This window comes from Molothrus aeneus, chromosome 11 (genome assembly GCF_037042795.1).
Source record: "Molothrus aeneus isolate 106 chromosome 11, BPBGC_Maene_1.0, whole genome shotgun sequence".
NCBI classification, from domain to species: Eukaryota; Metazoa; Chordata; class Aves; order Passeriformes; family Icteridae; genus Molothrus; species Molothrus aeneus.
This window is the reverse complement of record NC_089656.1, coordinates 13646456-13673099: the sequence shown is the minus strand read 5'-3', so window position 1 is coordinate 13673099 and position 26644 is coordinate 13646456. Positions and strand designations below refer to the sequence as shown.

The following is a 26644-nucleotide window of genomic DNA, read 5'->3' as shown; positions in this document are numbered from 1 at the left end:
TCCAGGGAATGCAGCACATTTAATATACTGGCTGTGGATGGGTGCACAAAAAGCAGCAAGACTGCAGCCTGATGCTTGGGCTTGCTTACCTCATGGGAAGTAAAAGGGACCAAGATTCCTATTCCCCCTGATAAGGTTGTATAAACAAGAGATTCAGAGCCTCCTGGAATCAGTGTGGTCTTCTGCAAGGAAAGCACCGTTTCTCCCACATGATAATTCATAATCACTTCAGCCTGAAAGGCAAGCACAGAAGCATGTTTTTTCTTTGGCTTATATAAAAGCATCAAAGGGCTTGAGAGAGGAAAGCAGAATAAATTCAGCCAACTGCCAGTTCTGAAATGCCTTTCTAGAGAGGAAGTGCCTTCCACCTGTGACCAGATGGCAAAACTCAGCTGGACAAACGGATGCAAGTAATGAGAGAAAGCAGCAAAAGAAAACGAGCTGCTTCCCTCAAACACACCAAATAGGCTTCAGCTGGGATTTCAGAAATTTGGCTTGCAGCAATAGTGAAAACAGATCGCCCACAGCACAGCAGATTGCGTAGAAGCAGAACTGCCAATACATCTCCTGGACAACACTGCAAAGGCCTTCACAGAAAAGCAGTGCTTTCTTTTCCTACAATAACCATGTGCTTCCCACAAAGTATTACCTTCTGCGATGCTCCATTAAGCAGGCCCCTGTCCCAGAGAGCTTTGTTGCCTGTGGGATCCTCATCTACCTCATCATTGGTGTTGGGAGGCAATCTCACCTGTGTTGAAAGAGGAAGAATCAGCAAGCTGCAGAGAAGCAGCACATTATCTCTGGAGCGCCCTTGTGCTGCCTGAAAGGCTACCTTTGTGGACTCTGCAAGAACCACTTTACACTTACAGCAGAATCATCCAGGTGCCTCTCCAAAACAGCCTTTACAGTTATATGACAACTGTGGTAACAAGACCAATAACCCATCACCCAGAAACATGGGCAAGGCCTCACACCCAGCCTCTGTCTGGCCTGGCACTTGCAGATCACCCTGGGAGGTATGGTCAAACACATCTGAAGGTGGTTTCCACTAAGGAAACAGTTTGATGGATGTGGGGCAGGAAAACCGAAGAGGATTGATTTGTGTGTTTTGGCCCAATTCTGCAGGCACAGCATCTGACACTTGCTGAACTCTGCACTCTGAAGCACCCGAGCACGCTTCAGAGAGAGATCAAAGCTCTGCCAGAAAGACCATCTATTCTTTCCTCCTCCCTTGCTGAAATCCAGCCAAGTGGGGAAGTGTTGGCTGACAAAGCCAACTGTGAAGAGGAAGTGACAGAGAAAGCTCGATGCCAGCTATGAGGTTTAGTCAGAAAAAGTAAGAGTGATAACCCTGACTCAAGTTCTCATGGGCCCTTTCACAGCAACAATCTTTTCAAGGTTTACTGACAGGAAGTTTTGAGGCAATATAAACACAAATTATTGGACACCTCAGAAATATGTTTATGACTTGCTGATGCTTTAACTTATTTGCTTCATTTAGCAAACAGATAAACTGCAGCCCACTATGACAGAGCCACCCCATGAAAACAAGTCAGTGGTACAGGGCGTTGTCTCTAGCTAATGACAGATTCTCATTCTTTTAAGATAAATCATGGATGTTTTAAGGGAAAATATGTCCAAAAAGCCCCAACTTCAGCAAAGCACACTCACCACACAGATGTTACCAAACTTGTCTGCCCCAGCCACAGTGTCGTAATCCAGGAGCGTTGCTGTAGTGACCCACCGGGGGTAAGTGTCATCAGCAAAGATAATGAGCTGGTTCTCATTCCTTTTGTAACGCACCCAGATGAAACTCTCCTGAACATCTGAAACAATCACTCTGTGCCCAATGGTTTGGATCCCACAGATGTAGTTGGCAATGTGCTTTTGAGAGAGAAAGGACAAAACCTCAGTGCTTCAAACAGGGAAGTATAACCCTATTCCAACTGAAACACTCTTTTTTCCTCCGTGAACTGCAGCTCACTCCCCACTTCCCATCATTTCCTCCAAAAATACCCTCATTTCTGCCATACTACAGTCCCACTCTAAATACACCATCAATACAGGGCAACCTAATATGCACCACATGGCATCCACAGCCTTCTCTGTATGAACACTGTCCAGGGAACAAGTGCTGCTGGTGAGCCCATGATTGGAGATGCCAGGACATCCCTACAAGCAGGCATTGCTTCCATGTCTCCTCACTACCTGGTCATGGAAGGCCCAAAAAGGAAAGCTTCAATTTTTCATGTGAGTCATGTTTTAGGGAAAAAACCAAACTAACAAAACCACACCAAAAGAAAAAAAAAAAAAAAAAAAAAAAAAAAAAAAAAAAAAAAAAAAAAAAAAAAAAAAAGCAAAAAGCTCCCCTGCAAGTTCCCAGTCTGTCTGTTAGCTTGCTGGAGTTCTTTTGTTCAGTAATGAGCTACTGGCACAGGTTCTGCAGCTTGCATGAGAGAGGGAGGAGCATGCAATTAAGTTAGAAAATCACACTCTGCAATTTCTTTTCCTAAAGTACCAGAGATGCTCAGCAAAAAGGACCACCTACTTCAAAGAGAAAATCCCCTTTTCAGCATTCTGGGGATCTGATGAGGTGGTCATATGCATACCCTTCAGCTTCTGATCACCCAAACTAACGAAACATTTCCAGCAATTCTCTTAAATCTCACTAGGACCTCTCACATTTGCAGCAGCCAAAGGAACAGTCTGTACAGACCTCTGCACATGGTCAGTAACTGAGCTGGGACAAAAAGGAACTTGCAGCACTACTGTCAGAAAGGTGATAATAAAAGGGTGTGTGTGGGGGATGCAGAGGGGCAGCACAACAGTCCAGTCTAGTCCAGCACTCCTCTAGACAGATGCATCCAGCAAGATAAAGACACAGCTTTGACGACCAAATAGACACACTTGGCCTGGAGTAGCAGCTAAACCCCGTGTTTCACTCTGGCTGCAAAGTATTACTTGTTCCAAATGGATAGCTCTGCTCAGGAACAGAAGGCAGTACCTTGTTCTCACATTTCCGAAGCAGTTTCTTCTTGCCCAGGTCATACACACGCAGGAGCTTCCCAACTCCAATTAACACTCGGCCTTGGAATGGAGCAATGGCTGCAGGAACCTCCTCCACTGGGGTCTAGAGAGGGAAGAGGAAGATTGTGCAATCCTCATCATTAAGAGAGCTAACCTTACAGAAACCTTCAGACCAGATTCAGCTAATGATATGGCTGAAGTTCACTGGCCTGTACCAACGCTTCCAGTGTAAAAGGCTAATAACAATCTTTTTCTACAGGAGAGGCAACAGGTCAGTCCCTCACAGGCCTTTTGACAGAAGCAGATATCACACAGAGATAAGAGAGCTATAGGCACTCACACACACACTGCTGGCAGTGCACCTGAAGGACTGCTGTAAGAACCCCATACTGGGCAGGCAGCAAAAGAAGACAAGGGTCTGGTTGCCTCAATTCTTAGTTTTGGTTTACAACCAACAGAAAAAACTTTAGACTTTGCCTAAATCTGACCAGACTGTTTTTAAAGCAAGGCATGAATGTAATTCAGCCATCTGACATTGCCACCAAAGAAATTGTTAAATATGAACAACTGCAGTGTGTCCACAATTTCAGTAACTCAGATGGGGTTACTGTCTGAAAAATCTAATCAATCCAAAATGATCAGCCACAGGAGAGAAGGAGAACATGTAGAGAGTTCCAGTTATAGCATTCCTAGCTTGGCTGCACTGGTTAAGAAAAGTTTATTTCACAACTTCAGCTCTGTCAACTTCCCAGTGGGTGTTCAGTGGCAGCAGAAAAGGCCATGGTCCAGGACAGAACCCACTCACTGCATCAGGACTCTAGGAAGTGAGTAAGCCACAACATTCCTTTCCATGTGCTCATCTGCTCAAATCTCAGCCATGCTGGAAGCATGTGAGAAGAACAGTAATTTTTCTGCTGAAACTTTTGCTGAAGCCCTTGAGACCTATCAAACAAGTTGGTCACTAATAATTTCTACACACAATCCAAGCATCCAAGGAAGCTGACAGTTCACAACAGCTGAACATGGTCAGCCAAGGACTGACAGTCTTAGCACCAGGGTTCAAGTAACCCAAGGATGAATTTGCTCTGTAAACAAGTGCTTAAGCAGCTCTCTGAGCTCATATTCCAGAAAGCAAACAGAGCCATTTCCCTTCCCTCCCTAACAGGGGTAAGAAAAACACTGCTCCTTTCCAATTTACCCAATCAGATGAGTAAAATTAGGACTCTTGCAAGATGTGTGTTCAATCCTCAGCTCTGCAAAAGATGTACCAAATTATTTTGTAGGAGGCAGCTAATTTTCTCCAAGGCTGCTTCCAGTGTGTAACACCAGCACAACAATCTTGCCCAGGATGCACCAAGTACTGCAGTATTACTGCAGCACTCAGGCAAGTAAGAGCTACTCCAACACTCAGCCTGGAAATGACCCCATCATTCCCCTCACCTTGTGCAGAAACTCCAGCTTCTCACCACTGTTCACCAGCTTGTATGTGTAGACAAACCCCCCAGCAACGGAGCGCGGGTTCAGAATCAGGTCCTTGGCGACTCCCACCAGCACGTACCACTCATCACCGGTGTTGGAGAAGCGGCACACAGCCACGCTGCAAAGGACAGGACACACCAGGACATCAGTGCCATCACCACACTGATGCTGCACACCCAGACTGGATCCCTGACAGCACAACCTGCACCTGCCCAGCAGAGATTTGAGAGTCCAACCCTTCAACTCTGACACTGCCTTTCAAGAGGTCATTTTTCCTCCTTGCAGAAATGTTTAACGCAGATTTGTTCATTCTTCCACACTACACTCTCCATGTGTGTTCTATCTGTCACATATGCCCAAAGTATTTTATATTTTCACAATGTCCACTGTTACTTTACATTTTCACAAGCTGGACACTGCCTAGTGATGTGTATAACTCTACTAGAAGCTATTTTTCAAAGGCTGTTCCCATTGGAACATATACAAATAGCTTTCCTCATCTTCCAGTGTTATTTCCTGCTCAGTAAATAGCTCAGGCAGGTTGGAAATGGCAGGTCAGCCTTTTGGACTAACATGACCTAACTCTACTTCACCTGATGAGCACTTCCTATTCTTCATGGTTATTGTGTTGGTTTTCCCCTCCAGTCTAACACTTCCCTTTCCATTTAATCTATCCTCAGTTTATCTGGATAAGAAAGAAAAGTGAGAGATAACAGCAAATTCTCTTGTTCCCAGCTCTCTTATCTGTCATTTACACCCCTGTGATGTTCTTTAGGCACTGAGGTACAGCAACCACATTTGGAGCACCACAAACTCTTAATGCCACATGAGGACAAGATTAGGGTTGGAAGGGAAGGAAAGGCAAGACAAACCACTTCTGGAATTTCAAGCCAGTCTCTTGATAATATGTTCCATCTGGATTTCAACTCAGTAACTGATAAGCAAAAGGAAAAAAACACCTAAGACTCATCACAAGCAGGGACTCTTGGTGCACAGGCAATACTTCTTACCTGAAAGCAGCTTCATTCTGCTCCAGCTGAACCAGATCTAATGTATTTCCCTGGATGGGGTTCATCACTCTGATAACAGAGGCCCACTGACCATTCCCTGCCTTGGGAGCACCGAAGATGGACTCAGGAAGATTCTCATTAAGAAAGGCTGCAGCCATTTCTGCAGCCAGCTCCCTCTCATCCTCACCTGCAGCCTCCACCATTTCCTGCAGCATTAAGGGACAGGAGAAAACAACAGCTCAGTGATTTCCTTCCCCAGTATGCTGATGCTCTGCATAGAATACAACCTCCCTGTTTTGCCTAAGCCCAGGTATTCTGGGGAAAGGCACTGCCTGTGAAGACATAAAACCCACTAAGTCCCAAAGCTTCCACCCAGCCTGAGCTTATTCCCCAGGGAGCCTCTACAGCTCAGAGCATGGCTGTGTCAGCTCTGCCCTGCCCCACTGACTGTGGTCTGAGGAGCTGTTTCCCCAAATCAACAACCCTGGAAACAAACCTGAGAAGAAAATAAACAACCCACTGAAATGCAAGCACCCTCAACCAACCACAGAAACCCCAGAGAACAGTGTTATGCAAGCAAGACCATCCTCCACTAGGGTGGTTCTTAAATGGTAGTTCTTAAAATCTGCCCTAACAACATGCAAAGGAAGAACACTAGGAAGTGGTGCATTCTGCTGAAATTTGTGTTTTGAGGCAGATCTCCACTCCTCTTCCAGTCCCTGCATTCACACAGGCTGAAAGCCTTGCAGGTAATGGCAGCTGGGAATTAATGAGGGAGCACTTCCAGCTGCAGAAGTCCCCTCTGGGGAACAGATGGGTGCACCTGCCCCCCAGCCCAATTACCTCAGCCATTTGCTGCTTTCTCTGTGCCTTGGTGGCCTCAGTGTAAGCGTTGTGGTCTGTCTCGATGATGATCAGGTTGTTGCTCTCTGGGTGAATGACAAATTTTCGGGGTGTGTACTGCAATGGGAAGGCAACCTGGTTGAAGACTGCTCCCAGCTTCTCCAGTGCCAAAATCCTGGGGGATAAAGACATGACATGTGTTGAATACAACCTAAAAACAGCTGTCCAAGAGAATGAAACTGGAATGGAACTTCTTCTTTGTGAAGCTGACTAGTGCTAGAGAGGAGCAGCACCGTTCTCAGGCCAGACAGCAACTAGCAAACAGCTCCAGAGAGCAGAGCAAAACCAACATCCTAAAATGAGAGCCCATGGTGTGAGACAGGTGTGTGCTGCAGCACGAGGTCTTTGAGGGCTCTTGCTGTCCCAGGATGTGTTCTGACTGGTGCTGAAGCTAGTCTATCCCAAGAGGAACAAAGAGCACATGGAAGAAGGAAAGTGCACGTTTGGGGAACGCATCATCTGAATCTAAATGTGACACTGATTTTGACATACAATCAAATGCTCCTCAGAGGCACTTCAGTTAAAAAGAGTATGAAAAATGCAATGCCAGCTCTTTCTTCCTGTGACTTGCTAGCTGAAATGCCAGTTCTTCTGGCATTTGGTGTCTAAAAACCACAAGTCTTTCCAGAAAGAATGGCTCCTTTAAAAGCAATGAATGCTGTAATATTTCAATGAGGACAGATATGAAAAAAGTGCCTGTTCAAGTGCATACAGCACAGCATCTGAATTTGTGGTCCATTATTTTAATTTATCTTTTTAGTATCTCAGCTGATCTTTAAAAAAAGGCAACAAATACATCCCTGTCATGCCTCTGGTTTCTGAAATCACGTGGTTCATTTCCTGCAAAGCAGCCAATTCAGATCACAAACCACAAGACCCTAATACATAATAGGTCCACATTTATTAAAAGCTTCCCTCTCTAAGGATCAGAGAATTGAAGAGTAACTTGAATTACACTTATTTTAAAAAGACAGAAAATACAAATCTGAGAAGCACACCCCACTTATTTTTGACAGCATAACTTTCCTTAAATTGTCTGTTTTCTGAAACCCATCCAAGTTTTTCTACCAAATCATTATCCATAATTAAAAAATATTTTGTGAAGTAAAGTCACCTCTTTCCTTTTGAATGTCAGGTGGAACTCACCACCACTTCACCTGCCTGGCATCCCAGCCCATAAGCATTTGTGTTTCCCCTCTGATGCTTACCTCAATGTGTTTGTGGAGATGGCCACAATGCCCTCAGGGCACTGCTCAGAAGCAAAACCAGATGCAAACTCCAGTGTCTCATAAGACAGGGGAGTCAGGTGGAAGCGTGATTGATAGGAATAACTAAGCCAGGAACGGCTTGACATGGCCAGCACCTGGGAAAGACAGGCAACAAATTTATTAGGTCTGGGAATAGAGGCAAGCTCACTTTATGCAGTAGGAATGCATGTACAGTGCCCAACTCTTTTCCACTGGAACAACTGGAATTCTTGTGGGTGGACCCCACCCAGCTCAGAGAACACCTGAAGAGACACTCCTTACTTTCAGTTTTTTCTGGAAATCGAATATGGCATGAAAAGGAATTTTAAAGCACTGTCAAGACAACAAATAGTCCAACTGAGGTGCACTGACACCACTGTGTCTGTCAAAATCTTCTACTGCTACCTATAAAAGCCAAGACCAACAATACTCTAATTTCTCCTTTTTTAAATAGCTTGTTCTAATGGGAACAGGTCTTTTAAAATAAATATTTACTGCTTTGTCATAATCCAAGTGCTGTAGCACTCAAAGTGAAATTTACTAAAAATCATCACTAGCCTAGACCAAATTATGAGAAAAAAGGAAGCAGATTGACTTCCAAACTTTTCAGCTTTATACATTTGGCTAAATGAGTCTAAGTGCAATCTTAGTTTCGGCCTGAGTGACAACAGCTGATCTCAAAGCAGAGAGAGATTATTCTCGGTTATTCTACAGGTATTCTCTGCTAGAGCTGCAAAGCTCCTCATCTCCAAGCTGGCAGGAGCAAGTTGAAGAGATTCACCCAGTGCACCGTAACACTACAGCTGAGCTCAAATTCCCAGATCCAGCTCCCTACGCTGATCAGCATTATTTCTCAACTCTGAAGGTGTCATCCAAAAATGAGTCAAGCAGGGGGTGGCTGATTTCCCCAGTGCCACATCAGAAGGGCTGGAAATGGCACTTCTGATGAAACACATTCTTCCTTCTATGCCAAATCTTGCAGATATTTTCCTTGAACCACGTATGGCAGCTGTCCAGCCCTTGACTGAGCTATTCTCAACATGCAAGGACACAACCATTCACTGCATCAAGCATTCAAGGGTAAGTTTTCTGCACAGAGCTCTCTCCATCTCTGTGCATTCCAGCAGGCAAGATGTATTCTCTCAGCCCAAGAACCTGCTCAGACCTCTCCAAGCACACTGTAAACACAGCCTAAGGGTCAGATGAATCCTAGTTCACAGAAGGCAGGGCAGCACTACACAGCAGTAAGGGGAGTAAGAACAAGGCTGTTTGTGAGAGAACAAGCTGTGGCCAGGCAGCTCCATAATGAAGTCATTCTACTTCCCACCCTTACCCAGAAGGTCCTGATGTGCTGCAGGGATGCTTCCCCACCCTGCCCACCGTAAGAAAATCTGGGATGTGGTGTCTGGGGAGTGGATCTGCACCCCTGCAGGAGCTCTCCTCCCTTACCGCCTCCTGGCCTTGCATTCGGACGCGGAAGAGTTTGACGGGCCGGGAGCCGAGGTATCGGGTCCTGGTGTCGGACAGGTCACCAGTGACGGGGTCCAGGACGGTCCGCAGCAGCACACCGTTCTTGGCAGCAGCAAAACAACAGGGCCCAGGTTGAAGGGAAGGAGTAACTTACTATGTGCATCATTCAAAACAATTGAGAGGCAGTTTCTGAAGAATTAGCTGTTTGTTTTCCCGGCTGTCAGTACAATTCTCCCCTACAGCCACACTTTTAATAGCAAAGCACAGGGCAGAAAGGACTGCCTCCAAAATAGAACACAGACTGAGGACTTTAGTGTATCACACAAGCCATAAAAACCCGAGGGTGAATTCCAGATCCCTATCCCTCTTGGTACAAAGGATTTAACCAAAAATCATGCTCCTCAAAAAGAGATTGCATTGTGACACCAAATTTGTGGCATGTGGAAGAACCTAAACTGTGATGATTATTTTTACCACATGCTGAATTGTCAAAACAACTTTTTTTCATCAAAGATCAGAGAATCTGTACTGGATGTAACAAAAAGTTGTGAAACAGCAAAGTTATTAGAGCAGAGCCTCTGCTTGTGGGCAGTTACTGGTTTGACACTCTGCCCTACAGGCAGTTTTTAAAGAGCTGCTCAACATTTCACCCAGAAATATTTCTTAAAATATGCTTCCTTCTTGAATGAGAAAAGCACAGTCTGTCCTACATAAAATCTGGTATAATACACTGTCTTTTGACTAGTCTTCAGTCTAAAAATGTATGGGGAAACTCACACCTCTCTGAAGTCACACAGTGAATTCCCCAGTCTGGGTTGTCAAACACATTGTAACAAAGAGGGATGCCAGGCTTTGTGTTGCACTGCATGATGACAGGGCTATTTTAACAATCCACTTTCAAGCAAAAGCTCCTCAAGACAAACCTGCCAGAACCAGGCAAGAACCCCTCACCTGCAGTCCAATGTTCAGGTACAGAAAGCCAATGGAGCCCCTCTCTCCCAGCTCATCCTGCTTCTCTGTGCCACCCATCTCCACGATGCACAGCGACTCGGGCTGTGCAGGCAGTGCCTGCATACTCAGGGGCTGTAAGCAATCCTGGGGGAAACAGGACAGAGGGACAACACCAGTCAGCAAGGCTTGGCACAGCAAGACAGGATTCAAGCTCCACCTAAGAAGTTTAAAGATGCCCTTTTAGATCTTCCAGAAAGAAGTATTCATGGAAAAAAAGAAAAAAGAAGATATAACAGATGCTGGCTCTATGCATTTTGGCAAGCAGGAGTGGTAGCTGCCTGGCCCTAAACTGGATCCTTCCAAACTGTTCTAGCACCATTTGCTAGAACAGTTTGGAAGGATCCAGTTTAGGGCCAGGCATTTATTTAGCATGGAGTGACCGAAGGAAAATTTAGGTTACTACAACCAGCTTTGAACACCTCATCTGTTGCAGGCAGATGAACAGTAAGTTTAGTTTGCTGCCAACGTGCCTGCAGAATGAGTCTTTTAGTACAGGTACAAACAGGGAGATGAGAGGGGGAAACCCAACAAAAAACCCACCCAAAACAAAACAATGAAAGAAAATTATTTTGTGACCCGTCAACTGAACCTCCAGAGGCGTAAGTAATTCTCAATAAAACCAGAGTATCTGTTAGAGGGAAGGATCAAGGGCCATGCTTCCTGCCAACCAGCAGAGAAAAACCATGCAAGCTGTCCATTCCTGCTCACCCATCTGAATACGGAAAGACAGTTTGGATGGTTACAGTCCACCTTTGGAGGATCCTTCTGAATATTTCAAATCAATGAAAGGGTAAAACCAGAGCAGCTACTCACTGAAGGGTCAAGTGAAATAATTCTGACAGTGTTGTCCACCAGTCCAACAGCAAGGAACCGGGAACGCTGCTCCCCAGGGGGAACGTTGGCCAGGCTCATGCAAACGACGTCAGCTGACATCTCCTTTCTCTCTGTGTACTCATTCAGCTGTCCTGACTGAGAGAGAAAAATGTAAGACTTTTTATTAGATACTTCGTTTTAAAATGATGCTTTGGATTTGTTATATAAACAATATCGCAATTTTTAAACTGTTTCCTAACCCATACCTCACTCTTCCAAACTCATTCACAATATTAACACACATACCGGGTCCATCTCAAAGTAAACCAGTTCTCCTCCAGTCAGTGCTATCACTACTTGTCTTTGGTTCACAGCACATTTTACAATGGTTTTCTTTCCTGGTGTCTTCCATTCATTTACTCTCTTATCTGCTCGGATATGCCGGATCCCATCTGGATAAACCTGAAGGAAAAAAAACCCACATCAATTCTGTATTTACCACCTCTTCACAACTCCCCTTTCACTGGTGGTTCTGACTCAGCAGCACCCAAAGGCAAGAACCACTCCTGGCAGCGAGTGATCTGAACTATGCACCAGGCTGAACCAGCAGGATGATTCTTGCCAGCTGAGAGAACTGTATCTTTTAACCACAGCAAGGAACTACTGAAGGAGATTAGGACCATTTTGAACTTGTCCAGTGTCACTTAGCAAGATATAAAAAGGGAAAGGCTGAATCAGCATCATTCTCTGCCAATCCACAGCTTTAGACATGTGTTGCGCTACCGCAGAAATCACATCCGTGCAGTAAGCTGAGAGCGGCAGACAGTAGACATGTAAGAAGCAGCTCTCCATTACCTGTACCAAAGCATCATCACCAAGAAGAGAGCAGGACAAGGTTGGTGTAGTGCCCAGGAATCCAGAGTCAGTCACTTCCTCTACAGTCTCTCCGATGGACAGCACCAGTGTGGCATTTACGAAGGACACGATAATGTAGGCATCAAATTCATCTGGTCAAGGGAGACAGGGGAAAAAAAAAGAGTGCTGATTAATTAAATGCAAGGCTTCCCAACACAATCAGCAGCCCGACAAATGTCTAGCAGTTACTCCTCAGCAGAATTCCTGTGGTAATTACAGCTGCTGACAGTATTGCACAAGTTCGCTCTAGGACACGCTGTCCAAAAGCCAGCCACTGCCGGACTCCAAACAATGCAGCACCGAGCCAGGGATCAAACCAAGATCCACATCCACAGTCAATTCATAATGCTCTGGATTCTGGCAAGCAGGATTCTTGTGCATTTTTTTCAAAGAACGCTCAAGTTCTCGAAGTCTTTAAGAAAGTTGTCCCCCATCATCCAAAGAGCTGAATCCAGATTTAACACCCAACAAAGTTAAACTAAATTATGTACTCCAAAAATTTGAACATAAGGAATCTATCTGCAGAAACCACACCACAGATGTCGCACACAGGAGGTTACAGGACCACAATCTCTATCTAGCGGCCACACAATAAAAGGCTGCAGAGAACAATTAGGGTGCATTGCAGCAGAATTCAGGGTTAAACCTGCTCTACTGTCCTCCAGAAGCTCAACTGGCTTCCATTCACACTGTGAGAGTCTCCTAGGATAAGAAACAATTGCATTTTTAAGATAGTTGCAATACTGTCATTTATCCCAACAGAAGTAAAGGTCAGTGTTTGCTCTATTATCTCCAGTACTGGTTTCTCCCAAAGGGGACAGCGTGGGAGAGTCCTGTAGCTTGGACATGGAGGAGCTATGCTAATCAAAATAATCTAAAGAGCTCATTTGGAAATAGGGAAACTTTGTGGGAAATGAGGGTAGTAGGACTGGGTAAAGCAAAAACCCCAGTTTATTGCTCTCTGCTTTCACTCTGTAGAAAGCAATAGGTCTTAAGAGGGGAAGAGGACAATCTCATTAAAAGAGAATAACAAAAGCAACAGAAACAATTAAGTCTATTGGGAAATGGAGCCAGAAGCCTCGGAAGAGAAATAAGATTGCCTCAGAGAAGCAACTCCACTTCTACTGCTGTTGTCATGCAGCCGCTATTTCTTAAAAAGAAAATTCCTCATTTTAACCCTACTCAACCCAAAGCTCAGACGTGGGCACCACAGCATACCGAGTGGAGGTGAAGGCATAAGAGCTGTCAGTTTCTGCCCTTGAAAGGACACTCTCCTAATTTTCAAATATAGGAGACATGGAGAAGTGGTTAATAACTTAAACAAAAAAGGAAAATAAAGGAGTCTCACTGGGATTGAAATGGGATGCCACAAAATACGATGCAGCAGCTTAAAGAACCTGAGCTGGGTTAACCAAAACAAATGCTTCAAGAACTAATAATCCTTTTCTTATCCACCCTGTTTAGATGGAAGCATTGCCAAACCTGCTATGTCACGTTTATAACAAAAAGTTCTTACATACAGTTGAAAATATGCAAGTGAAAAATTAAAAAAAACCCCATCATTCTTCTCTGCAACATCTGGTACACAGACCACAGCTCTGATCAAACTGAAGAGTTCTGTGTAACTAAAGCAATTTCAACAGAAGTCTGTGGCATAAACTCTGTTACTACTCTATTAACTACTGACAGCCTATAACCTCCAACAGCTCCAAAATCCTACAAACAGGAACTGGTCCATTTGGGGAAATGAGAAAGCAAGAACTCAATCTGCAGAGAGAACTCCATCAGTAATACCAATGACTTGAATGCTTGGCTAAACGGGAGAATTCCTCCAACATTAACAGCAGATGATAAGAGCTCAGCAAGACACACTTGCACACCGCTTATTTCCTACACAGCAGCTTCTCCTACAAATTTGCACAGATTTTTCAACACCAGAAGTCTACAACAATTCCTCGATCATGGAGCTTCTAGCAGTTCACAGGCTAAGCATTTGATTCATAAATATCCCATAGACAGGATGTTCTAAGAATTCCATTTCAAAGACCACTGTTGCTTTCCAAATTACTTCAGAGCTGCTGCCTTCCTCCCTGGAGGCTGTCAATTCTCATGATAAACCACTGTGTCCCAGCTGGAGGTTTAAGCATGTGATTTGGCATAGGACAAAGAACTCCCATCTGAAAACAAAACAGATTCCCTTAGTCCTATCTAAACAAAAATTCATTCCTACCTCTTAATACTTTTCAGCTCTTTCCTTCCATTGGCTTACATTTTTATTAGAGCATGCCTTTAAGTCTATGTCAATAATAGTGACAAGTGCATTTTTGCTTGAAGTCTGTTTTGCTTAATGACTCTCTGCTGGAGCTTTTGAAATAAAAGGTTTGATTTACCAGAATTAAGTCAGTGAATAAGACACATTCATCTAGGTTCAAACAATACATTTTTGGTTTAGAAAATATAGCAGTCTAGTTGAAATTAAGGGGACTAAATCCCTAGGGCACACTGAGAAGTGTTCTCAGTTAGAAAAAGAAAAGATCTACGGATTTTAATATGAAAAGATGTCTACTTAGCTCTGCACAATCCCAAGCAAAACATCAGGCTCCCCAGAGTTTTAAACAGATAGACATCATTTTGTATGCAGACACAAGACTTCAGAGATGCTTATTACTGTACTAATTGCACCAGTCAGCTCCTTTCAGTGAGTAACAGAGACCTTTTAATGACTCTGAAGAGCCACAGCTGGACCTGTTCTACACATGCATTACAAGTTTTCTGCAGCTTCATGCAAACATCACAAACAGTTATGAAAACATGACATTTCAGTCCATGAACTCTACACTACTGTACTTTTTATTATTTATCATGGCTTCAGTCTGAGTTAGTCCATGAGAATTCCATTCTTTTATGCCAGTCCAGTCCTGACAGTTTTCTCACACTATGCAGCATCTGATACAAATGCAGTCACCACGAGCTCAAAGAGTGCAGGGAGCAAAGTGGTGAGCAGTGTCAGAGCTCAGGATCACTCCCAGTTAACAGACTCTGAGGGGATGACAGCACATTTTCCTGGGCTTCTGTTTACTACGGCGTGGAGACTCCGCAGCGCTGACTCACTGCACGCTGCTCCTGCAGCAAGAGTGCCAGGTAGGGAATGCTGGCTCCCAGCTCCCATCTGTCAGCACAGCACAGCACACACCTACACCCACTGGATCATCCAACTGGAATAGTTTGGTGCAAATCCTACCCACTTCTGTCTCACAGGCAGATGAATCCCATAACCACAGGACATTCCCATGCCAGCAATACATATAACTGCTCCAAGCACACTTGATCTTTTTCTCTTGGAGGTCTGTACAAAGCAGCTGGAAGCCTAATCTTGATCTACAAGAGAGCTGAAAATACCCCTAAAACACACACATCCAATTTTAGCAAGAACTGACTGTTCCACAGAGACACAGCTGATTGTTTTGCTTCCCAAGGACTGCAAGATGGACTGGGATCTGCTTTCTACTCCTCAGCTACTCAACTTCAAAGGCAACCATCTTCAACTACACACCAGTTTCTAGAATTTGTTTAGTGAAGTGCTTAGCATAAATGTAGCCCCAGGCTGTTGGGATTCTCTGTGGTTAACCTGTGGTACTGTACAGTAGCCCCTAGCAGTAGGTACACACCTGTGGGGATCAGCACCTCCACCACCAGCCACCTGTGGAAGAAAAAAAAAGGCTTGGTATTGGTAGTGAGTATCACCACGTACCAGCCAAGGTTAGTATTTGCTTTGAAGACTGCAGACCTGGGTGTTTCTTACAGAGGCCTTGCAGCACACACTGCAACACTGAGGCAGAGCTGGGCAACCCCACGCTGCCAAGTGTCCCCTCAAGGGCACTTTAAAGATTACATACATGTTTGAAAATGTTCTGCACTCTTTCTGATTAAAACCCACTAAAATAATTTCTGAATTCCTAGAGTTGGAACTTGGAATCAGTTTCACAGAAGTATAAACTGTATTCAGTGAGTAGCACAGCTTAACAACTACAGATTCCAGCCTTTCTGAATCATGGAGATGATCATGCTGAAACCTGGAAAATTTGGAAGGTGGAAAGAAGAGAAGGCAATGATACTGGTCCTGCTTCCTGCAGATCATCAGTGGTCGTTCACCTCCTGAAAAGTCAAAGTCTTCTCCTGGAACCCCAAGAGAAAAGATTTTAAAACTGTAAGGTGATGTCAGAAACCTCCAGTCCTCAGAGGGAGAAAGAAAAAACATACCACCTTCTTTTCCAAAATGCTGAAGAAAAGGTTTCTAACAAACTGGAATGCCTCTTTTCAGAAATCTGTGTATTTTTTTTATATGAACTCTGGAAATACTTTCCTTTTGACCCTTTTACTTCTCGAGGACATGAAGGCACTTTGTGCTCAAAGATCCTCCCTTGTTGCTTAATGAGTACATGAATCTCAGGACATGAGCACAGGAATTCATGGCAAGGTAAATCCCACTGCAGGATTTGAAATTCTCACAGGGTTACTGGTTCCCTGGAGGACACACTACCCTGCTTAAATGCAAGGTATCATGTCACCATAGCAGGCTAAAGCCTCTATTGCAGCAATCTGGCCTTTCTAGATCACCTGTATAAACCTAGGGAAGCCTTTGTGAGAGTTATACAAAGCACTGCTTGGGAAATAATTCCTGACACTGCCAGCACCCAGAACGGATTCTCTACAAGCTTTTTAGGTGTTTCTGTGCAATTCTGCTCTCATCACAAAGAGAAAGGCAGAAGGTACTACATTTCCTCTTGTACATTAGTAATAGCAAGGCTATTATTTCAGATCATGAAATTTAAGAAAACCCCAACGACCAACCAAACCCCCAATCCAGTATATTCTGCCAACCTGAAATCTTAATCTGTCTAGAATCACAAACTTTTTACACGCTGCTGGCTTTTGAATAGAGAGTATGTCCTAGTCCAGAGTGTTTATTTCACTGATATGCACAGAAGGAAGTAATAAAATGCAAACACTGTTGCCGATTTATCATCTTTGTTCCATAATTTGTATCCCACTCTCTCACAAAGAGCTGATTACTGCAGTTGTCAACACACACACATGAAGAATAGTGAGTACAGTCCAACAACAAGAATAGCTGTTGCCTGCTGATGTTTGAGCAAGAACTTATGGGCAAAAACTTATGGGAAGCAGGAACACAGGAGAAGTTCAGCAGCTTCAGGCTGCAAATGTACAGCTGACACAGCATAGTGGGTGATGGAGGCAGCTGCAGGCAGCTGCTTCTTTGTCAAAAGGAAGTGTGACAATACAAGGGGACCAGAGGGTGGGTGGCTTTTTAAGATAAGCAGGTGGCTGCTGACTCAAACCACAATTTCTGACGATGGCACACAAGCATCACGCAGCACCATTCCTCTCTCCTTGGACAGAAAACCAGAAAACAACAACAAACAAAACACACACAAAATCATCATGACCTCCCTGTGCTTCAGGAAAATACTGCATACCTTCAACATGTCTCCTCACAGTCCATACAGCATTGGGGTTACCAGGCAGCTCTGACACAGCCATTTCAGATACCTAAGAGTAAACAGGAAGAAGGTTCTTTTACAAACAGATGTTTAGACTTTACTAGAGTAAGCAATCAAACCACGAGCAGTTTTTAAGCTTTCCCACAACTGGGCAGAAAAACTAACAATTCCCAATTCTGATGCTCTCAGCCTGTGCCAGATCTGCCACAGGGCAAAATATGGTCAGCAATGATATGGTAACATTATTGCTGTGGATGATCAGCTTCAAAACAAGGTCATCCACCTCCAGCAGAGAGCAGCAGCAGCAGCTGGCAGGCACCAGGAATGTTCCAGCTCAATACACTCAAGTATTAGAAGAAACAAAATGCAGGTTTTGTTGAAGTCAAATAAACAAAAAGCTTTTGAGACTGTAAGAATAAACAACACAACCCTTCTATTCCTCAAGAAGCAAGAGAAAGTAGCTCTCCAGATTAGAGCAAAAGAAGAATCCTCTCATTTCAGCAACTTTGTTTCAAGGATTTCCTCACACTGCCCTCATCTCTCAGATTTTTCTTAAGTGCTGGATGTCTTACCTCAAGTCCATGTCTTAAAACCCTCAGGGATGACCTGGGCCCCCGACCACAAGCCACATACAACTGGGGTGTGTCTTCATTGGCCAAATCTGCTATCTGTGTGGAGAAAAAGTATCAAAACAACATTCATGAAATGAGAAAATAAAACTATATATATATATGTCACACTACTGCTTCAAGAATGTTTTTTTAAACACCAAAAGCTCTGGAGATGCCATGGGGTGTTCCAGCTGCTGCCCTGAGTGTTAATTTTTACCGAAACTCTTTGCAAACAGCTGGTCTGATGGTCAACAGAGAAGCATCACAGAATCACTGGCTGACACCCGGTCTTCAGATATATATTTACTGTCACAGGATTCAAATCTACCAGGCCAGGTACCAATCTCAGGCAGCTGTCCGAGAACCCTGCAGAATTGCCTCTCTATGAGTCTTTACCTGGAGCAGTATTTCTGGAAACCTGGAATAGCTTAGCTGGTGACTCCACTCACACATGTGGTAGACAGGAATTTGCTGATGACAACATACCTGACAACACAGAATAGGAGACAAACTGTCCAACTCATCCACCAGCACCAGGTTCTTCAGAGGTCGAGGCTGGAAAAAGAATGTGTCCCCTTCCTCAAGAGGCATGGCAGAGGAAAACTCTGGCTCCTCATCATCATCCCCCAGGTGAGCTATCTGGTACAGGTAACTTGAGACAGAAAAAAGTGTGTCAGCATCTTCAGAGCAAGGCTCATGTAGCCTTCTTTAAGTAAAGCTTGACCAGATATTCAGGTAGTGGGGAAGAAAGAAATCCAACCCTACATTATTCAGTTATTAATATTTGGCTTTAACGATGTTCTGGGTTACAAAATATTAAAAAAAAAAATCAGAGGCTTGCAAAGAAAAAAACTCCAAAACCCACGAACAAGAAACCCCCCCACAACCTCCCAGCTTCAGGCCTTCACATTTGCAGCTGTCACTGGCAAGGTATCCCAGAGTTTCAGTATTTTGTTTACCCTTGAGCCTTTTAGATATTCTTGTGTTTAAGCCAAAGCAGCAACTGACAGCTGAGCCAAAAGCAAGGCCAATGGCTAGGACTTCATCTCCACATTTGTCTGTTTTATTGGAATACTCTCACCTTTTAAATCATACTGTTTTAACCACATTCCCTATTCCAATTTATGAGGCCAAATAACACAACGAATAAAACTTCAGAGAAGGAAAAAAAAAAAAACCAACAAAAAAATCCCACAGAAAGATAGACTGAGTTACTTCCTGGTTTCAATAAAGCTCGAATATGGCTTCCTCAATTCAGATTCAGTCCAGCAAACTGGCTGGGGCTCCCTCAGGTGGCTGACTGCAGATACAGTCAGGAAAATCTCCATTACTGTGAATCCTTCCCTCAGACACAGTTTAGCTCATCTTCAAAGGTGTGCATGATCGTTTAGAGTATTTAGAAGTCCAAACATGAATTAAGAGAAAGCCCTCAAGTATACATCTAGTAAGAAAAGGAACACAACTACTAATAAGAAATCCTATTTACTTCTGAGTGGGCCATACACATAAAAATTCAAAACTATCAAACTAATTGAAAAGATATTTCATCTGGTATGTGATGAACCCTACATAAACAGCAAGTGCTCAATTTTTCCAAAATCTGCTGCAACAGCAAGTAACCTTTTGTTCTCTGCACTTCATCATCTAATCTTAGTTCAAACAAGAAAATTCCCCCATTCATAGTCTAATCCAACTGTTCTTCTCAAGCCCTCTGAACAAAGCACCAAGTTACCCATTAAATCAGAGGTGTTGTCTTTCTATGCACAGTAAGTTCAAGGGTCAGTCTGCAGGCCTGAACAGAGCCACTCTGCTTCAGGGGAAAAACACTGACATAAAATTGTTTACTCACTGGTTTCCAAATTCAGATGCCACAAAGAGAAATCCTGTTTTCAGCACACACATGGCAGCAGCAACAGGAACAGTGTCAAAGTACTTCAGTCGAATCTCTGTTACCTGACAGCAGATGAAGATGTGAATATGATGCTAAAGTACTGGAGCTCCATGTGTGATTTAATAACAAACATCTGCCTAGCTATCTTCTCCAAAGAAATGAACAAGGCCAGGCTTAACACATGAGTAGTTTGGGGCACCAGGTTATAAATCACAAAATCCAAGAGACGATTTGAACACACAAGCCAGGCTGCCTGTTTTATTCCAAGACTTTCTGCCTTTTGTAACACTGAGTCAATTTGGAAAACAAAAGCTGTAAAAATAGCAAGGTGCCTAAGAGAAAAGAAATTTGCCTCACTGAACACCACCAATTCTCCAGCATTAGAAAAACAACTGTCCTGAGCAAATTTCTAAATTTGATATGGTCACAACAGCTGTTGGTAAAACATCCAAGAACAATCTTCAGGCACTTGAACATCACAGAATCACAGAGTATTCTGAGCTGGAAGGAACCAACAAGGATTATCAAGGCCAGCTCCTGGCTCTGCAGAGAGCAACCCCAAGAAATCACACCATGTGTCTGAGTTCATTGTCCAAACACTCCTTGAACTCTGGCAGGCTTGGTGACTGCTACACAATCATCCCCTGTACCAAATATGACATGGTTAGATGGAGAAACTAACATTCAACATTTACTCAAAAAACCCAACTAATCACACTGCAGCAGAGAACTTTTCAGAGAATACTAAAACAAGCAGCAGCAAGCCACTGCAAGCCTGTTATTTCAACTCACAGACCAGCTGTGCCAAGCTAACTACCTCATCTTGCAAAAATATTGATTGCAGCATGTAAACACCCAATTAAGGGACTAGAGGGTACTTGCTGAAATCCAGGGAAGCTAAGTTCCACAGAATAAGTTACTGAAATACTCTCCAGGAGGTTCACGAACCACAGTTTATATTCTTTTAAAAAAAAGACCACCTCTAGAACATTTTAAGTATGGTCAAATGACTGCAGTTTAATCCTCATAGGATTTTGCAAACCTTGCACCATGTCTCTTTATGAATAATACCCACAGTGGTGACCATTGTTAACTCTTTTACAAATCACATAAAGCACGTTCCCTTACACAGTTAAAGTCACAACAGTAAAAATGTATCACCTTAGAGAATGTAACTGACTAAGAACTCCTCTCAATTAATGCTTCTGCATTCATGTGATGCTTACCATGTCTTCATCAGTCTCCAAAGTAATTTTGAAGATGTCTCCCTGCTCTGTCTGGGCCAGGAAGAAGAACATGGATTTGGTCTTATGTGTAGCAGAGCAGACAAAGATCATACCCCTCTCTGGATCATCCAAGTCATTCTGTCAGGAAAGACAGTGGAGGTCATTGGTGGAATTACCTGACAAGCACAGAGGTGATTTCACTGACTGAAGTATTTCCATTTCACAGGTGCCTTAAGAGCTCACAGTATGTAAGAAGGTTTTTAACACAAAGCACATCCCTTTGTTACACCTGTAGTCACCCTTGGTACATCTCTGCCCCAGAAGGAAATACAGCTGTGAGACATTGTGATTAAGCATCATCCCTCATCTGTTTTACTTTCCTCTCCAGGCAACTCTCACATATCAAAGCCAAAAACACAGGAAAGGGCTGTAACCCACACATAGCTGGTTTTGAGCACCTTGGCAGGTGTTCAAAGTACTGCATTCCTAATACCAAAGGGAGAGGAAGCAGCCTGAGATGCAACAGAGCAGCTGTTGAATTCACCTGCAGCTACAACTGCCACTGTTCAGCATCTCAAGTAATTCTATCTTGCACTGACAGTGCTGCCTGATCAGAGTCTTTGGAGTATCTCCAGTATAAATCTCAGAGAAGAGACATGAAGCACACTCATCACTTCAGGCTATGCCCACCTCCATCCTCCCTCTCAGATAACACACGGCCAGTGAGGCAGATAAGCCAACATGTTTTTAACTCCTTTTTTTTTTTTACTTTAAAACCTTTCTGGTGCCCTTAACCTTGAAAGGCAAATTCCAAGCATTCATTATCTTAAAAAATTCTCACCCGTCTCCTGGGAATTGGGCATCTGATATCAGGTTGGTCACCAAAGTTTTTGTAAGTAATATAGTTTTCAGAACAGATCAGCACCCCGCTGGGGCCATCAGAACCACCAGGAACTGAAAGAAAATTATTAGGAGAAAAGCCTTTACCATAGATCTGACTGGTTGTCTGCAGAACATCTGGTTTTCTTTAAAGCAACATCATTTCCAACACTCTCCATTACCCTGCATATATGAATCTGCTCTTATTGAAAAGACAAAAGACTGAGTACAGATGCATGTGCCACCATGAGAACAGGGCAGATGGAATCAGGGGATCTGGAAGGATGCAGTTTCTGACAAATTGCTTAGGTTTTATCCTTCCTGGTTTATTATTGTCTAGAAAGCCGTGACACACCCAAAATACCACACTAGCAACTTGCCAGTTAAACACAACCCTTGGGTTTCTGGCATGTTTGCTTCTAGAAAAATCGTCAGATGGATGAACATCTTTAGTGAACAGAACCATTTCTAAAATCATACTTTGTGATCTCAGTGTAACAAATCACACTGCCAAACAGATCCAGCACAATACTTGGTGTCTGTCTCACAGCTGCCTACAGCAGATGCAACAGGGCAAGCATACGAAGATGCTCTCTCAGCTCAGCACCTTTTGTGCTTGGAGAGGAACCTGCAGCAGTTTCCCTGGTTGAAGGTGTTGTATTGGCTTTGCATCCAACCCCTCCAAGTAGGCTTTTAGTCCACGGATTGATCTACTGCCTTCAGCAGAGGGAATCCCATTAAAGAGAGTAAAACATCATCTACACATTAACCAAGTCCTTTTGCACTGCTGCCAGCTAATTACAGGAGCATTCTGAAACAGCAGCTGCTCCTATGAATACTTGTGCATTTCCATGTGAACCACCCCTCATTACCTGACTGCAAGGTTAATTAATTAATTTATACTAATGGCTCAGACTACAACTGAAACAACTCCTAAGATGTAAAGAGTATTGACAGTGTTTTCCTGGGGAATGGGAACCAAGCAGACCCATACAAAAAATAACTCTGTGAGTGGTACCTGTTATGAGGAAGTTGCCATGCTCTTCCAGGGGCTCACTGTATTTCCTGACAACATGGTTCAAACCCAAGTCCAGTTCATAAAATGTCAATGTCTGCTGTGTGTTGGCTGCAGCTTCACCTGTTGGATCGTTGTCTGCTTCCTAAAACAGAACACATCAAGGTGTCTTTGAAAAAAAGAATTAAAAGGAGGAGCAAAGCTGATGCGTTGGGAAACAGTTTTGAGTAGCAACAGAATGGGGGCAAAAAGACTTGCTAGAAGCTGCACAAGAGAAGTTCAGACCAAGAAAACAGGCATATTTTCAGTTGAAAAGCAAAAAGAACCAATCACCAAGACAGAAGAGACTTGCCCATTCTGGCTGAGGGCAAGACAAAAAGCCAGTAAGCCTGTAAAAAATGACAACTGTCCCAGACAGCAAAAGCAGCCAATGCTCCCCAGTGACAGATGAAGAACAGAATAGGACAACAAAGGTCAAAATACAGCAAAGGGAGATGAAGTTCTTCTCACCTCATAATCCATTTCCAGACAAGCAAACATTGGGTTTTCAAACCCCACATCGACTCCCACCACGTGGTAGACCAAGGTATTGGCCTTGTGGGCTTCCAGTGGGGAGGAGATGGTGAGTCGAGCAGCAGCATCTCTGTTCAGGATATACACCAGCTTCTGCTTCTCAATGGCACCTGCAGGAAAGGACAACAGCACGTGAAGCCCATTACTTGATAATCAAATCTCACCATACCTGCAGCCCAAAATGAGCTGTAACGTGGAAAGAGAACATCAGCATTACTTCAGCTGAAGTTCACCACTGGTGTTTATCTCTGTGCCACCAATTAACCTCAAATGTCTCATTGTAAATCTTTCAGATTGCAAGCACAAAATGACAACTTCAGCCCTTTAAAGCCAAAGCCCGATCCTTTGAGCTACATTCACCTGGCCCTATATTCCATCTACAATGGCTTGAGGCAGATCTACTCACTTTTTACCACGCAAGAGATGACAGACTGCAAGGAAACAAAGACAAATGGAGAGAAGCATCCAGATGTTCTGCTCTTTAAAGCCAGCTGGTATGACAACTTTTCCACAGAAATATTTTAACTAAGAAAATGTATCCTTGCCTGACACACAGCATCCACAACCCAAAACCACCACTCAAATATCAACATGAACGGCACAACTGTAATTGTGCTACTTTTTCACCCAGGAAAACCAGACGTGCCAGAAAATAAATTATATTATTGCTATTCCCAGCTTAAAGACATACTTGGTAAACTACCATCAGCACTGCAAGGGCTGCCTTCAGCAAAATGAGAAAGCTCCATACACCTTGTGCTAAATCTTAGCAAAAAAACTCTCTCAAGTGTCCTTCTACCTGTAAAGCCTGATCAGAAATGCATCTGGCTGTCTCCATGAGACATCTCAGAGAAGAGACATGAACTCAGAACATCATTTCAGGCCATGGGAACTGACTGGCTACACTGTAGCACTGACACCTGCAATCCCATTCTCTCTCCTACACACCACACCTCAGGGCTCTGCGCATTGCTAAGCAAACTGGTCTCTTTCCAACTTGTTGTGGTTCAGCATTACAATTTATTTGTGCAATTCCACCAGCATCAAGGAACAATTCTGAATGCCTGCATTCTCCTTGACACAGCTCACAGCCTAAAACAATTATAATTATAATTCCAATTGCACCTGGCAGAAACTTGCTCCAAAATAAACATCCACAAGACAGAAGATAAAAACATTAAGAACACGAGCTGACAGAGAGACTTACTGATCATGACAGCGCGGCCCTTTGGGTCCACAGCCAGGTACTGGCCTGGAACGATCCTGCGACAGCCACTCTTGCCAAAGGTTTCCTGGTGGATCTTCTCGAAGACGTTCTTGGAGGGCTGGTACTCCAGGATGACGATGCGCCCTGAGTCGCTGCCCACCACGATGTAGTCCTTGGTGCCCCCTGTCAGCCTGAAGGCCATGAGGGAGCGGATGACCCCAAACACCTCCACGGTCAGCAGCGTGTGAACCTTCCCTGTGTTGGGATCAGGGCGCAGTAACTCCAGGATCTTGCCCCGGGAAACAACAATTTCTTGTTGTTTGGTTCCTGAAGAACCCAAAACACGAGCACAAGTCAGCAACAGAACGCACAACACGCAACTTCAACAAGTGCTACAAGGAAAGAAGGGTGAACTTCCAAATGCGAATTTTAGGACTACCACGGAGAAACTCAAAGAAACTTATTCACCACATTATGTACCACCGTTGTCTGAACATCTTTTAACACATCAGAAAATTGGTCAGGATATTAAACTACATCTATAGATAAATTAGATTGATAAATGATCAAGCCAAATTTCCCTCAATCTATCCACAAGCTATCACAGCTCAAGTAACACTCAAGAACAAATTATAATGTACCAGCAAAAAACCCCCAGAGGTACCAAAGCAAACTGGTACCCAAAAAAGCCTCAAACCAAGTCATGCAGAGGAAAGAGAAAATTACCTGAGAAATTGCCATGGATAGCAAAGCTAATGCCTGTGGCACGCTGCAACGTCAGGTTGTACAGAAACATGTTGGCAACGGATTTGCTTCAGCTTATCGTAGCTCTGGTAATTCTGCAACAAGCAACGCAAAATAATAAACTTCTCAAAAGCAAAGCCTTTCATCCATCAGAGAGAACCGCTGGCCTCCCGTGTGTGCACGGATCACTACAGCAGAGCCCGACTGCCACCGCGCTATTTGCGATTTATTAGCGCAAAAGGCTCTCCCAAGGTGTCCCGGGTGCCGAACGCCAGCTGAACTCCTTACTGCCGGGCGGCTGAGCAGGACTGCCAGTAATTACTGCTAATTAGTCCCGGCTTTCGCTTTTCAGGAACCAAACACAATTAGGGAAGCCCTCCGGGATCCCCGCGCCGTTACACATCTCTGACGCCGCCGTTTCATTGAACACGAGTGCAGCCACCCGCAGCTGCCCAGGGCCGACTCCTCTCCCCGAGGCTGAGGCGGGAGGGAACCCCAGCACCAACCGGCCGCCCCGGCCCGGGGAAACCAGCCCTGAGCCTTGCCGAGGCCCCGGCAGGGCACGGAGCCGGCACCTCCCCGCGCTCTGCGGAACGCTCGCCCCGGGAACCGGCCACAGCTCACTGCCCGGCCGCCTTCACCCGGCCCAGGCCCCAAAGGGTCCGTGACGCTCCCCCTCCACAAACCAGGGGCCCGTCCCTGACGCGGAGCCGCCGCCGGGCGGGCAGAGCTGCGCTCACCGTGCGGATGGCGACGGATGCTGCTCCGGCCTAGGCGGGGGCGCCGCCGGCCTCCTCCGCCATCAGCGCCGCGCCTGCGCGCTGCCCTCCCGCGCCTTCTCCATGGGGCTTTCCACGTGTCCGGCGCGCGCGCGCGCCCTGTGGCGAGATAGGCTGCCCAATGCGGTGCCTGAATGATCGCGGCGCTATAGCAGCTGCCGCCTGCACCAAGAACCCCCCCAAGAAAACCCTCAGCGGACTCCTAGCATGGAGATCTGCAGGAGCGTCAGCTTCCCTCACCGCCGGGCGGAGCCGAGCAGCGCCAAGGCTCAGGCACCGCCTTTGACGGTCCCGCAGGGCCTCACCGCGGTATCGACCGCGT

General features: G+C 44.6%; 1 protein-coding gene and 2 non-coding genes across 3 annotated transcripts in view; all 3 read right to left on the bottom strand.

Annotated features, from left to right (window-relative positions):
• The window catches only part of SF3B3 (splicing factor 3b subunit 3), a 29096-nt gene extending 2699 nt beyond the window's left edge, over positions 1–26397 (bottom strand). Inside the window, exons 1-24 of the mRNA XM_066557377.1 lie at positions 26284–26397; positions 25526–25638; positions 24800–25126; positions 23530–23702; positions 23023–23164; positions 21967–22079; positions 21126–21263; positions 19858–19961; positions 18495–18660; positions 17970–18065; positions 17374–17446; positions 11816–11967; positions 11267–11422; positions 10961–11116; positions 10088–10231; positions 9116–9238; positions 7628–7782; positions 6360–6534; positions 5517–5722; positions 4468–4624; positions 3005–3130; positions 1672–1884; positions 650–748; positions 90–233 (exon numbers count right to left, since the gene is read on the bottom strand). Coding sequence (XP_066413474.1) covers positions 90–233; positions 650–748; positions 1672–1884; positions 3005–3130; positions 4468–4624; positions 5517–5722; positions 6360–6534; positions 7628–7782; positions 9116–9238; positions 10088–10231; positions 10961–11116; positions 11267–11422; positions 11816–11967; positions 17374–17446; positions 17970–18065; positions 18495–18660; positions 19858–19961; positions 21126–21263; positions 21967–22079; positions 23023–23164; positions 23530–23702; positions 24800–25126; positions 25526–25595 — 3408 coding nt within the window. The 5' untranslated portion in view covers positions 25596–25638; positions 26284–26397. The remainder of the gene's footprint in view (positions 1–89; positions 234–649; positions 749–1671; positions 1885–3004; positions 3131–4467; positions 4625–5516; positions 5723–6359; positions 6535–7627; positions 7783–9115; positions 9239–10087; positions 10232–10960; positions 11117–11266; positions 11423–11815; positions 11968–17373; positions 17447–17969; positions 18066–18494; positions 18661–19857; positions 19962–21125; positions 21264–21966; positions 22080–23022; positions 23165–23529; positions 23703–24799; positions 25127–25525; positions 25639–26283) is intronic.
• Positions 21729–21808, bottom strand: LOC136561469 (small nucleolar RNA SNORD111). The gene has a single exon (XR_010784354.1). It is a non-coding gene; the product is annotated as a small nucleolar RNA SNORD111 (small nucleolar RNA).
• On the bottom strand, positions 24397–24478 carry LOC136561466 (small nucleolar RNA SNORD111). The gene has a single exon (XR_010784351.1). It is a non-coding gene; the product is annotated as a small nucleolar RNA SNORD111 (small nucleolar RNA).
• Positions 26398–26644: the final 247 nt, after the last annotated feature.